General features: G+C 44.1%; 1 protein-coding gene across 5 annotated transcripts in view; it reads left to right on the top strand.

The window, feature by feature from the left end:
* IL1RL1 (interleukin 1 receptor like 1) overlaps positions 1-14,733 on the top strand; it is a 74,752-nt gene that overhangs the window by 43,139 nt on the left and 16,880 nt on the right. For all 5 annotated transcript variants that reach the window (XM_039520498.1, XM_039520470.1, XM_039520463.1 and 2 more), the window contains exons 2-8: positions 190-260; positions 3,764-3,962; positions 4,290-4,464; positions 4,548-4,716; positions 10,644-10,715; positions 11,596-11,728; positions 11,814-11,971. In XM_039520498.1, the coding sequence (XP_039376432.1) occupies positions 197-260; positions 3,764-3,962; positions 4,290-4,464; positions 4,548-4,716; positions 10,644-10,715; positions 11,596-11,728; positions 11,814-11,971 (970 nt within the window). In that variant the 5' untranslated portion in view covers positions 190-196. The remainder of the gene's footprint in view (positions 1-189; positions 261-3,763; positions 3,963-4,289; positions 4,465-4,547; positions 4,717-10,643; positions 10,716-11,595; positions 11,729-11,813; positions 11,972-14,733) is intronic.

The raw sequence follows: 14,733 nt of genomic DNA, 5'->3' as shown, positions 1-14,733 counted from the left end.
AAATGCTATAAATCAAGCTGCAGAACTAGCATACTATATAGTCAGCAGCCCATATGACTCAGTTTATCATCCCCCTGTACTATCTCTTAATCGATGTGCATCTTTATCTGTACTCCAGCGATAGTACTGTGGATGCAGTAAGAGAGCACTCTGCAAAATCCCACTCTTTCTTTTTATTTCTTGATTTAGAACCGTGATGGGCCTTCTGCACTTGATCCTGCTATCTACTTTCCTCTCAGTTTCCATGACATCAGAATCATGTAAGTCTCATGTTACAAATATGTGACTGTACAGAAATAGCTTGAATGTCTCCGAGTAATGGACACTTTACTTAAAACTAGCTGCTTTAGCTTAAGCCACCAAACACAATTTATAATTAGTCCCAGATAGTATTGCTTAAGGTTATTGAAATACATCAATCACTACCTGTCTCTGAGATATTAAACTAAGGGTATGTCTTCACTTTGGCAGCGCTTTAATGTGGCTGTGTAGTTGTGGCACCAGCGCTCAGAGAGAGCTCTTCCAGCGCTATAAAAAACCCACCCCCACGAGGAGAGTAGCTACCAGCACTGGGAGCATGGCTGGGGCACTGTGTACACTGCCACTTTACAGACCTGAAACTTGCAGTGCTCAGGGGGGGTGTTTTTTCAAACCGCTGAGTGAGAAAGTTGCAGCATTGTAAAGTGCCAGTGTAGACAAGGCCTAAGCTTCCTTTGTCTGCTTGTGGTAGCTATGCAGGTGGAAGATAAAGGTGCTTTATGAAAGGATAACTGGTATTCTAGGCCCCAGTTCAACAAAATCACCCAAGCACATGGTTAAGTTTCACTGAAGTCAAGCATATGGTTAAGTGATTTGCTGAACTGGAGCCCTAGCTAACATTTTGTCTCTCATTAAAGGTGCTTTTTAATGCACATTGCTGTGTGAGATGTTGGCTAAGTGTGTGGGGGGCACATAATTGTTTAATGATAGCAGATGTTAAGCTTCAAAAAGTTAAAGCTTATAACTGTTAAAATACAAATTGTCAACATCACATGTCAACATATACAAAGTAAATATCTTTAAATCAAACTCTCAAGCAGCATTTTTCTTACTTTGTAAATTTCAATTGTTGTTGATGGAAGTAGTTTTTGCTGGTTTGTGTGTATATGCTGAGATCAACATTCACTGATACTTACCAATAAAAATCTAATCCTGCCAAACCTATTTATAACCTCTTTCCTCCTCCTTTGTCTTTTTAAAAGCTTCCATTTTAAATGTGTTCCTCCTTAGGCCAGGCGATGCTGTCACATCCTGATATTCCTGACACTTACCATGCCCCTTAAGTGGCTTTTGGTAAGGCAATATTTCTAGCCTGACAATAAGTGTCTTTTCTGGCAGAGGGATTTTCTCCATAGTTCCATCTGGCTACCTCTTCTGTTTCTTGACTCCTCTCTTGTTTTCGCTCTCCTCCGTCAAGTTGTCTAACCCCCACTCTCACTAATTCTCTCTCATCTCCCCAATGTGTATGTAATTCTGAGACCTGAGTGTCTATCTCAGAGCAGCTGTTTCAGCATTTGGGTGCTCTCACTGGTGCACAGACAACTAAATAATCAATTTTCAAGTATTTATGTGACAGTTTAGGTACATAGGACTGGAAGGGACCTCCTGGGTCGTGGTGGACTCCACTCCTCTGGTATCTCAGACAACCCTGTCATATAATCCCATTCATAAATGCGTCAAGCTTCATCCTAAATCTAGTTAGGTTGTTTTCCCCCAGTACTATTGTTGGGAGACTGTTCTAGAATATCACCCCTCCTCCTCCTTTCCATCCTATATTTATTCATGACCAGTTTATGCCCAATCTGAGCACTCAAATGTTGAAGTACGCACTCGAGTTTGAAAATTGAGTTCAGTGTCTTCCCCCAATTTTCCGGTCTCAATTTCTCTGTTTGTTTTCCTTAACTTCTCATCTTATCCTGCTTCCCCAATTTCTCCTCTACTCACTCCCACTATCTCCCTCTTTTCACCTCTCCACCAGATTCTGGTATCCCCTCTTCTGTCTTTCAGGTTTCCTTTTCTTCTTCTCCTACTTTCCAGGAACTTCAAGAGCGTTCTGCATTTTTGGCATATATCCCTGATGGGGTGTGTGTACAATCTTCCTTCCTCTACTGATCCCTGTATAAACTTTTCCCTTTAGAGCCTCCTGCCTATGTGGTATTTACAGGCACCTAGATGATATATCAAAGTATCTGTCTGCAAAGCATACAGCACACTAAATAAATAGCAAACAACTATGCTGAATTGATTAATAGTCTCATTTGAATAGCAACAAACATAATAGTCAACATAATGTGTTTCTAATACAATTAAACATTACAAGAAATAATCTAAAACAAATGTTACATAGAAAAAAAGAATCTTAAAGACAGAGTTTGCCTTTTTGATAAGGGAAGACTGGAAAACTAGAATTCTGTTTCATGAAAAATGTTTAAGTTTCACAAGCGGCTTCACTCCACATTGGAACTAAACTGAGATGTTTCAAAAATTATTTGTGAAAAACAGAGCTCTCCTTAGAGATGTTCCAGTTTGTATAAATAATTAAATATTCCTTGGGCCAAAGAGTGAGTGTGAATCTAGAACTTGGTGGTTAGGGCACTCACCTGGGATGTGGGAAACCCAAGTTTAAGTCCCTGCTCTGAATCAGGCAGAGCAGGGAATGTAACCTGAAAACCAATATATTGCCGTGAAAATTTTCAATTTCACTGAATTTTCTGATGAACATTTCCTGACCATACTTTTTGACTATTTGATTCTGCTATAATTTTGGACTTCTCTCTGTCTCACATAGTGCTTATTAGGTCTATAAATAGCTTATTACATCATTCATGGTAAGGAAAATTTAGAAGGAATTAAAAATCAAATGGGGCTAAATTAATCCTTGTGCTGACTCCAGAAAGTCTGCTGTTGCTAGTGTTCCATAATTTAAATATGAGAGTAAGAATCAGTTTCCTTGTGTATTTACTTCATGGAGCTGCTAATCAATTAACTAAAACCATAAAGCAATCCTATTGTCCATTATAATGTGCTCTGATAATTTAGTTTCATACCAAATCCAGCCTAAATTCCTTTTTCTAGCTCAAAGGAAACATGTTGCACTCACAAATGCAATCTGAACTTGAAGGGAAGCATTTGTAGCAATGGGTATGCTGTATGCTCATATGTTAATGAGAAGAGTATGTCACTTTGGATTTGCATTTATGTACTAAAAGCTAGTCCACACCTGAAAATTGCATTAATTCAACTTAATATTGATTTAGTTAAACTGATGCAACTCCCTGTGTGGTTACTCTTGTATTACCTTAAACCTGGTTTATAACAATTTAGTTTCCACCTGGTGCAACTGACATAAGCCAGGTATAAACTGATATAGGGGTGCCCTCCTCCCCAAGTTGCACCAGTTTAACTAACTTGGTTCAAAATTCCACCTTTACTTAAACAGATACAGTTGTGTGTAGACCAAGTCTAAGTTATACCTACCCATGAAGAGTATCTCAAGATATGATGCATTAATGATCATACAAGAGCATGGCTCCTTCTGAAATGTTATTGCTTTTTCCTATTAAGTACGTAAAATGTCAGATACTCCCAGGGTGAAATCCTGGTCCCATTAAAGTCAATGTCTAAACTCCTAATGACTTTAATGGGACCAGGATTTTACCCATAGTTTTGCCATGTAGTTTTCCTCCAGCCAGCACTGGGAACTTCTTATTTTCTTCTTTTCCAGTTCATGCAATGGAAGATGAGGCTTTGGTTGTAAAGTGTCCCCAATACTGTCAAAATGGGACCGTCAAATGGTATAGCACACAAACTACCCAGCCCCATCCTGCAGAAGAGGGTGGACGGATACATTCCTCTGGACGATTTCTTTGGTTTCTGCCAACATCAAAAGAGGACTCAGGAAACTACACTTGTGTTGCACAATAGTAAGCAGAACACTGAAAAAAGCAAGTTTCAAGGCTATAATAAGCATAGATGTCTGTTTTAATTAGATGGATAGTTATAATCCCAATCTGTATAATCTCACTTATTTTTATGGTATCCATCTGAATCCCTGAATCTTTTATATACCAATTGCTATTTTTATGTGGTCATTTTCCCCCACACTGAACTCCAAGAGAAATATAGTATCATGTGCCTATGTATAAAGGAAAAATAACATTCAGTAGAAATTGTAGGTTATTTCTAGCTAATCCTTAGAAATATTCTACAGCCCTCTGTCTGATCTGTTTCTATTTATTATTTTTTTAAAGTTCTAATTGTTCAAAACAGTCCACTGTGAGTGTGATGGTGTATCCACACAAACAAGGTATTTGTTTCCCAAGTCGGATACGTTATCCAAATGACACCGGAACGTTAACTTCTGGAAGAATCGTTTGCCCTACGATTGACAATTATGCGAACGCTACTATTGTCAAGTGGTATAAGGTAAATAAAACACTAACAACATCAATGAAAATCAGATTATTATTCCAAGTTATGTACAGCCAAATGAGTGTCTTGTTTTTCAGGACTGCAAACCTCTCCAAGGACCACGTGAAAAATATTCAATGGGAAAGAAGTATCTTTTTATTGAACGTCCACAAAAAACTGACGAAGGATATTATACTTGTCATTTTACCTACATACACAGTGGAAATGTATATAATGTATCAGCGACAAGACCCTTTATAGTTAAAGGTAAGATGGTCATATTGCTGCTTAGTAAGATAAGGATCACTACCTGCCTTGCTACAAAGTGAATTATGTGTATATAATTAGAGAAAAAGGTTATCCACTAGTTCATTGCTCCTTGATGATGAAGCTTGTGACTAGCTGCTTACAACAGACTTTTGTGGATGGAGAAAGTTGAGATACAGAACCAGGTTGGGCTCCATCTCATAATAATCTCTCTGCCTTCCAACATTGCCTTGGCCCTGAATTGTGCTTTTTGACCACATTAAATCTCCCAGCAGCAGCCTCTGATAACACTGGCTGTTGGATGTGATGACAACATTGCTGTTCTTGGGGCTATTCTGGTTGTGCTCATTTCTGGAGGTCAGAACTTGCTTGCTTGGTTCCCTCAGTGGAGTGCCACAAGGTTCCATTCTGTCCCCTTTGCTGTTTGGTGAATATGTGACAGACAACTCAGACAAGATTGAGGTAATGAATATGCACAGAGGGAAACATTTTGAGTTTTGTAGATGCATTTTGAGTTTAGTAGATGAGTGAGTCTTCATTATTTTGAAAGTGTGGGGGCCTCTCGAGACAGGAATGGAATTTGGGGTACACTTTTGATTGCTGTCTTATCAAGGGGGTCCATTGTTGTAACCAGGGTCAAGGACAGAGCTGACTGGACAATAATTCCATTTTGCAGCCACATTTGAAGTTTCGAATTTGTTTTGTTTTTGATCCTCCTTGGAATGTGGCATTTGGGGTGGGGGGAGTCGTCTTCCTCTGAAGCATAAGAAATGGCCACAGCTGAGGATGGGACACTGGAGAGGGAGGATAGGTGCTCTAAGATGGTACCAAGCATTCTCTTCTCTGTCCGGTGCTTGGCTGGTAGATCTTGCTCACATGCTCAGGGCCTAACTGATTGTCATATATAGGGTCTGAAAATAATTTTCCCCCAGGTCAGCATGGCAGCACAAATTGGCATATTCCTTTTCCGGCACCAGGCTGGTTCACTTGCTATGATCATCTGGGCATATCTGACTTAACTAATTCCCTGCCACTGCAGGGGTTTCTGGAACTGGTGCACCTCAGTTCCTCGTATTTTCTGATTATGGCACACAGGGTATGGCTACACTTACAAATCTGCAGCGCTGGCAGTTGCAGCGCTGGTCGTCCAGCTGTGCAGGGCCACACTCACAGCTACCAGCGCTGCAGTGTGGCAGCATTTGCAGCGCTGTTGGGAGTGATGAATTATGGGCAGCTATCCCAGCATTCAAGTGGCAGCAACGTGCTTTTCAAAAGAGGGGGGTGTGGGGCAGTGTGACAGGGACTGGGGGCGGGGGAGAGAGTGGATTTTTGGAACCGACACTGTGCAAAATCAGAATTTTCCCACCCCCTTACTGTTAACTGCAAACAGCCTGCATCCAACATACTCCCTTTTCCCCCCTCTGCCCCCTCCCCCCGTTTCTCTCAAGCAAAGCAAACACTCAACCCCTGTGAATGAGACAGGCAGGGGGTTCTCATTTCATTGTTGACAGTAGATACAGATTGACAGCAAACAGGAGCTGTGTTTGAAGCAGCTCTGTGAACGGAGTTGACAACAAAACTCAACCCCTTATTCTTTAACTGCAAAAGCCTGCAGACCAGATAAGCAGCTGCACTCGCTTTCTCACTGCTGGTCAAGCAAACACTCAACCCCTGTGAATCACGCAGGGAGGAGGATACAGATTGATCACAGCATGAGCAGCTCCGGTAGCAACGGGAGTTCACAACAAAACAAAGAGGCTGCATAACAAAACAAAGGGAGTAATTTTAGTTAAAAGCATTCTGGGATACATCCTTATACCCTGGAGGCCCATAACAGCGCTGGTGTGTGGCCACACTTGATGACCAGCGCTGGATCACCAGCGCTGCAATCCTTATTCCCCATGCTAAGCCAGGTGTACGGCCAGCGCTGCAGCCAGGGAGTTGCAGCGCTGGATGTGCCCTGCAGGTGTGGACACTTACTAATTGCAGTGCTGGAAAGCCTCCACCAGCGCTGCAACTTGCAAGTGTAGCCATACCCACAATCATTTAGAAAGTCAAGGTAGATAAGGTAATCTATTGTATTGGACCAACTTCTGTTGATGAGAGAGACAAGCTTTTGAGCCACACAGAGCTCTTCTTCAGGTCTGGGAAAGATACTCCCAGCTTCAGCAAAATGCAAGGTGGAACAGATTATTTAGCATAAGTAGTTGGAACCTATTCTGAGGGACCATTCCAGGTACATTCACTACATACCCACAATCCTTTAGGGCGTAGGAAGGCCCCAGATGGTCCTGGTGCAAGCATAGATTAGGCACCCCTTCCAAATTTTGAAATCTAAAATTTTGCTTACTTTTACCCTCATGGAAAATCAAAACAGATCCATCTTATCCATAAATACGCAAACATAGCCTGCATATTATGTCTACACATTTTTGCAAGCTATCTACACATTATTTACACATTTGTACAAAATTCTTACTGGCAGTATAGTGCTAAATTTTATAGTGCAGGAGCCCTGCAGAGATGATTTCATCTTGGTAGTTCTTGTGTGTGATGTCACCATAAGATACAGCATCCATATTTTAAACCTAACATTTTACCAGTAAATAGAGGCTAATGGGAGATTGTAGTGAGGTGAAGACTCACTGGCGTGGCGCCTCCTGCTGGTCATCCTGGGAATGAGCTCTTCCAGCCCAGAGCGCCCTCTGCAGGCCGGTGTCTCACCTGTCACTGGCCCCCTTGTGCCTCCCGGCCCCCGGTACCCCTTTTCCTGGGGGTTCTGCCCCCAGAAGAACCCCCTTTATGGGTCTCCCATCCCAGGGGAACCCCCAACCCTCTATCCCCACCTCGCCTCAGTGGCTACTGCCAGTCATCAGCTAGCCCCCACTCACTGGGGCAGACTGCAGTCTGTGAAGACCACTCATCATCGGTAAGGGGGGTTTGGACCTGCTGCCTTTGCCTACCCTGGGCTGCACCTCTGCAACCCCAGTACTCGTTTATAGGCCCTTAACAAGGCCTGCAGCCTGGGGTTTTATTGGGCTGGAGCTCCCCAGCTCCCTCTGTCCTTCCCCAGCACTGCTCCACCTCAGGTACCCTGCTAGTACCCTTTGTGGGCCCCTAACTAGACCTGCAGTCTGGGGCTTCGCTAGGCTGGAGCTCCCCAACTCTCTTTGCCCTTCACCAGCACTGCTTTATCTCAGGTACCCTGCTCAGCTTCCCGGACAGCCAGGTCCTTCTCTCTCAAGAGTTAGATAGAGAGTGTGTGCTCTTCTGGCTCACCGCCCTCTTATAAAGGCCAGCTGGGCCCTGCTTACACTGGCAACAGCTGTGTCTGCTTCCCTAATCAGCCTCTCTTTTCCCAGCTGCAGCCCTCTCCAGGGCTGTCCTAATCCCTCCAGGCAGGAGTGGGGTGTCCACCCCGCTACAGAGATCTGTGCAAGAACAATTGAGACTTCCCACATTAGTAATAAATAAACATATTGTATCAACATAAATCACACACAACTCACTTTTGATATGCCAAAATTTAAACTAACAAACCACCCCCAAAGCAGGCATGTAGTTAGACAAAAAAAGCCCAAGAGCTTGAGTCAATATTGTGTTACTCCAGATTCAAGTTGGTACAACTCTACTGGAACTAAAGGAATGGAGTTGTTATACTGCTGTCAAAGGGGAGGAATGCAATGTGGAATTAAGCCCCAGATCCTGAACCCACAGTTTTGCCAAGGGAACACTTGACAATTTGCACACTAATAACATTTGCTTTGCATTCGCCAGTCACATAGCTGGGCATCAAATGCAAACCCGAGTTATCACCAATTTACAGACCACTCATGAAAATGTGGACTCTGTGTCCCATGAACCAAACACCAGGATCCATGCTGCCATTCAGTTAGAAAACCAAAACCTCGTATTAAAACAACTGCCTCTTCAGCACTTTTCAAAGTTCATGATCCCTACTCCATTTTCCATTACTGTCTAAGTAAGGCCCTTAAGGTCTAGCTGCTTCCATACAATAGAAGTGTTACCTGACCTAGCTAAAAAGTCAGCTCCCACCAATATCTGTAACATCTTCTACATACTTCTAAGATACACTCACTAGTCAGATAGGGTTTGATCCTATCCCAGAGGGGGCAAGATTTACTGGTATGCTTCAGCTACTTTAGGGGCACTCCAGAAACCCAGTTTAGCTGGCTGGTCAAATCAGGTTGATGATGGTTTTCCATTGTTAAAATGTTTGCATGGGAGCTGGAGGACACCAGTGAATCTAGTCTAGTTAGGAGAAACACACTTTCTAACAGTGAAAACCAATTAATTCTGATCAGGGCTCGCTCCTCATCTCCTCCCTGAAACCTCTTCCTCAGCCTCCACCCCCTGGGGCAGGGGTGCCCTGTCCTCTGAAACCCTTGCCCTGGATCCGCTCAGCTCAGCCTCCGTGGGAACCTCCACACCCTGATCCCATCCCAGCCTGCACCCGCTGCCTGGCCCCCAGCAACCTCCAGTCCGCTCTCCCATACCTTCCCAGTTGAGCTCCTCGCTGTTGAAGTAGCCACCACCATAGCCTCAGCCTGAGCAGCAGGCTCTATTGGGGATGGGCACTGAGCAGCAGGTGTGAAGCTTCAGCAGTGCTTGCGGTGCCACCAGGATTAGTTCCAAGCTGCTCAGCATCTGAGCACCCACACAGGGGTTGGGGAGCCCAGGGGGAGCTTGCTTCTCTAGTGACCCAGCTGGGGGCTGCTCACTACTCCTCAGAGCCCCCACCAGCTGGTAGGCAGCTGCGTAGTCTGCCTATGTGTAGACAGGTATCGACAACCTGTGGCACGCAGCTCGCCAGGGTAAGCCCCCTGGCAGGCTGGGCCGGTTTGTTTACCTGCCAGGCCTGCAGGTTCGGCCGATCGTGGCTCCCATTGGCTGTGGTTCGCCACTCCAGGCCAATGGGGGCTGCAGGAAGCAGCGTGGGCCGAGGGATGTGCTGACAGCGGCTTCCCGCAGCCCCCATTGGCCGCGGTTCGCCGCTCCAGGCCAATGGGAGCCGCAATCAGCCGGACCTGCGGACGTGGAAGGTAAACAAACCGGCCCAGCCCGGCCCGGTCTGCCAGGGGCTTACCCTGGTGAGCCGCCTGCCAAAGGTTGCCGATCCCTGGTGTAGACTGTGTGGCATAACTACAATGGTGCCTATGGTATAGCAGCCTCTGCTGGTTAACCTTAAGGGCCCTAGCATGACTGCACCACATGCATCATTGTAGCTACACCACTGCTTAAGGGTTTAATGTGCTGATCTAATTCTAGTTGTTGGGCTTGGTGTAGGGTGCCTGGGTAGTGTTGGTGGCCTGTGATATACAGGAGGTCAGACTAGATGATCTTTGGCCTTAAACTCTGACTCTGAAAGCTGGAATCAGGGGTATGCAGCTGTGCACAGGTTGTGCCTGCACACTGGAAAATGTGGGCCTGTAAATATGTCAGTAGCATTATTACTGGAGATCTGAATTACCACCTACCCCAAAGGAAAAGTGCTATCACTGCTAAAAGGTCAAGGAAAAGGAATCTACCAAGCTGAAGTGATGGGCAATAGTCCCTTGCTCAACTGCCTGAGGGAATTCCCCATCCTGTCTTTAAAAAAGATTTTAAAGATGTAAACAGGTGAGCAACATGCTCTAGAAAGATACACTTTCTTCTTTCCCCTTATTTATGAATACGGATGTAAAAATGAAACAAAAATTAACAACCTTTGCATGTAATACACATATGCAGATTTTTTTCAAAGTATGTTGTCATGGGAGCATAGTCAGATAATTCTAGTAAATATATGGACCACTGGTGTTAGCTCGCATTTCTGCCTCTGCAATGCTAAAAGGTTAGCATGGCAAACTAGAATGAGAATGTGCTAAGCCTGTCTAATACTTGCTTTCCTCTTGCCTTAATTTCAGAAGAAGTTTCTTCACCTATATCTCCCAAAATTCAATATCCAACAGACAATACTGTAATACAAGTGGAGTTTGGTATGTATTGATTTCTTATCTTAATTTTTAAATTACGTTCCGCAGTGGGTTTCCTAACTCAGGATTGATAACAGAATTAGTGATAGAATTTTTCACCTTGAGGTTACTAGACTTCCATAGTGACAGAAAGTTATTTCCATTTAGTGGGTTATTTGGGCATTAATTAACACTCTTGGAGCCATTCTCAGGCGAGAAGCCAAGGAAAGATCATGTAAACTGAGCTCTCCTCTCACTACTAGACATATTGCTTCCTAATCATAGTTTGGGTGCATTGGGCAGAGTGTGAGGATAGATTGCATTGCCTTCTGTGCTAAAGGATTTCATTCTCCCAGGTTGTCAGTTTAGCACCTTTTGTGCAGAGCAATGGGTTCTGTCTGGGTTCTCTGCTCAGTGTTCCCATTTGGTTCCCTTGTTTTAAACCTATGATCTACACTCCTATTCCTGCTCCCAACACTTATTATTTGTCTCCTGGATTTAGTTGATCCCAGTTCCTATGGCTGTTCCCTTGATTAAGGGGATGAACCTTTAGTTCTAGGTGGGTTCTGTCCACCTTTCCCAGACATCAGATAGACCTTTTGCAAATACTTTAATTTACTTAAAGAAATAGAATATTCTAAACTTTGCTATAATGAATCTATCATTCCCTATTTGCAGGAATGTTAGAATTCCTCTCTCTCCCTTGCACATTACCAGTTTATGCCATGAAGTGTAAGATTTGTTAACCTTTATTTTAGGCCTTGTCAGCACAAACTTGAACAGATGTGAATTAAATCAGTTTTAATTCATCTTCCATTATTTTGGTGCAAGTCAGTACAACTCTTATTTTGGAAGTTTGCTTGCGTCAAGGATTATTTACAAAATCCCACTGACTTTTGTTTAGGTTCTCCTGTGAACATTAGCTGTAGAGCCTTTCTGGGGATTGGAAAGCAAAATATAGCCGTTGTTGCATGGGAGGTTAATGAAATCAAAGCTGAATATCTCAACACTTCAAGGTTTCGTGAAGACCATAAATTGTAAGCACAGAATCATGTGAAATTTTCATATTTTGCAAGCTGTGCCTATCCTTTAACAACTAACAGTAACAACTTTCTCTACTAGTTTTATGAGATGTGATCGGGAATATTATGGAGAGTCCATTTTAACTATTGAGGAAGTAACGGAAGAGGATCTTCTGTCGAATTTCACATGTGTAGCACTAAATGAAATAGAACATGTAATGCTCACGGTGACATTACAGCTCAAAGTGCCTTGTAAGGGTAAGGTACCTTTCAATTTTCATACAGTTTGAAGAATCAGAAACATGTGGTGGTTTGTTTCAGCTGGCAAAAGTAAAATAAAAAGTACCATCCCTCCCACTGTCACCCCACATTGTCAAACTATACAACACACATATATACTATAGATCATATTATAGTGTGTGTATATATAGGAGAGTTTTGTTGATAGATTTGTGGAGATCTGGTCTTGAAGCTTTAGGATAAAATCCTGGCAAAATTCCCATTGACTTTGCTAGGGTCAGGATTTCACCCTCGGAGTCTAGTGCTCTGAGGCAGGGGTTCTCAACCTTTTTCTTTCTGAGCCCCCAGGCTCTAAAAACTCTCCAGGGCCACGTGTGCCACAATAACGGGTTTTCTGCATATAAAAGCTGGGGCTGGCCTTAGGGGTTAGCAAGCAGGGCAACTGCCTGGGGCCCCATGCCACAGGGCCTCCCATGAAGCTACTTTGCTCAGACTTTGCTTCAGCATGGGGTGGTGAGGCTCAGGCTTCAGCCCCATTCAGTGGGGTTTTGGCTTTCTGCCCTGGACCCTAGCGAGTCTAACACTGTCCTTGCTTGGTGGACCCCCTGAAACCTGCTTGCGGCCCCCGAGAGGGCCCCGGACCCCTAGTTGAGAACCACTGCTCTGAGGGATAGGATTCTGCTCAGTGTAAGTGTGGAATGTTGCATGTGTAGTGTAAATGAGAGATTCAAAATGACATGCAGGGGATCCAAAACTGCATTCATGAGACTGTCGCTGCCAAATCACTCTTTCCTTGTGGCCAGATTAACCTTCCTTGAATCTATGCAAAGCAACCACTTACCCATGTGCTAAGCACCACAGCCCCGTGCAGCCTGCTGTGCACCACAGAAGGACCCCAGGATCAAGATCTGAGTCACAGATCAGTGTGTGGAATAGCTCTGATACGAGTTTCTGTTTCTGTTATCAGCAATGTTCAAATACTCTTTTTATCGCTTTTTGAAAAGAAACTATTGCTGTTTGTGCAAGACAAAGTCAGGAAACACAAAATCTTTAAGATCTTAAAAAAAAAAAAAGTTGAAGGTTGAGCTGCCAGTTCTTGTAGAGCCAAAGGACTGCCCTTTCCCCCTCTCCTCTTCTAGTCAGGTTCTTGTGTCCCACCCCCACTTAAAGCTGTTGGGTTCCAATATGGGGACCTGCATGAATTTATCTCTAAACTAAAATCCTAGTTTAGATCTAGTAAAAGCTGCCACCACCCAATCAGGTACGTGGATTGGGACACAGTCCTTCTCCAAAATCCTTGGGGATCCCAAGAGCCCCAAATCCATGGAGTTCTTACACCCAAGAGAGAGAAACCATTCCCCACTGCTTCCTCCCCCCTCCCTTTTCCTAGGAGAGCTACCGGGATCTAACTACAGAGGGATACCTCCCTCCTCCTCTTTCCCTGAGAATCCACCCAAGGAAAGACCAACCAAGTCCTTAATAAAGAATTTATTAAGGAATAAAAAGAAAGTAACTTGTCTCTGTAATCCAAGATGGAACAATACAGGGTCTAAATTTATCAATCTCTGGAGAGAATCCCCCCTCCTTTCTTTCTTGGTAAAAGCAAAGTAACAGGAATAAAGAATTTCCTTCAGCCAACACACAATTGCAAATGTAGAAATCTAATTATAAGACTAATCCGCCTTTCTAATTAATACTTACTATTGAATAGTAGGAACTACTCCAGGAGAACTTGGAGACATGTCTGGCCTCTCTTAGATCCAAAAAGAGAACTCTCTAACAAAGAACACAGACAAAGGCTTCCCTCCACAGAGATTTGAAATTATCTTGTCTCTGATTGGTCCTTTGGTCAGGTGGTCATCAGGTACTGCATGTTAGCCCTTTACAGGTGAAAGAGACCTTAACTATCTGTTTGACACACCCTCATCAACCTAGTATCAGCACACCTTCCAGAAGTGAACTAAGCAATGTGACCAGCATTCTCTCCCCAAGGGAGAATTGTGTGCGCAGTGATTTGGTTTGGTAGGGGGCTACTTTGGAGGTTGTTGGGTTTTTTCATGTACATGCCGCTAAATGTGTATGTGAGAGAAGGCAGATTGAAGAAGTGCACCATGCACTTGGAGCAGAAGGTAGTGAAGTTTGGGATGGTCCTTAGCTCCTGGGAGAGTTTGTTCCAATCTCAGACCGGCCCCCAAGAAAGTTCTATGTCCTGAACAGGTGAGCTTGACTTTATAATAGAAAGTTCCATTGTGCCTGAGGAGCAAAGCTTTTAATTATGGTCTCCATTCCAGAGCTTTGGGTGTTCTTTTAGGCCACATCTACATTACTGGCGGTGACATGCATAGTATGTGTAGCTACACATCGCACTGAAAAGCACACCATGTCCACACTCTGGTGTGTAGCCACATATGTCAGAGAGAGGTGCTGGTACAGGGGAGGCAGTGGGAAAAGCCTTTAGCAGCTCAGCACGACAAGAGCTTTTCACTGTGGTGAGGCACCTCCCCCCACCAGAGCCTTTCCCCGCTGCCAGAGTTTTCCCCTGTGGTGGGGCAAAGGCTCTGGCAGCGGGGCACCGTCAGAGACTTTCCCTGCTGCCTGTAGTCTTTCCACATGGCATGGAACTGCTCGAGCCTTTTCCCAGTGCTGGACCCCATACGCACTGCTGCAGCATTTTCCTGGGTTGGAGAAGGGCTCCAGAAGTGGGGAGGCAGTGGGCACTACATAGCTAAAAGTAGCAGTGTAGCTGGGAAGGCATAGTTTGAACAAGTAGAGAGCTGTGT

This window comes from Mauremys reevesii, linkage group 1, assembly GCF_016161935.1.
Source record: "Mauremys reevesii isolate NIE-2019 linkage group 1, ASM1616193v1, whole genome shotgun sequence".
Classification (NCBI taxonomy): domain Eukaryota; kingdom Metazoa; phylum Chordata; order Testudines; family Geoemydidae; genus Mauremys; species Mauremys reevesii.
This window is presented reverse-complemented; position numbering and strand designations above follow the sequence as displayed.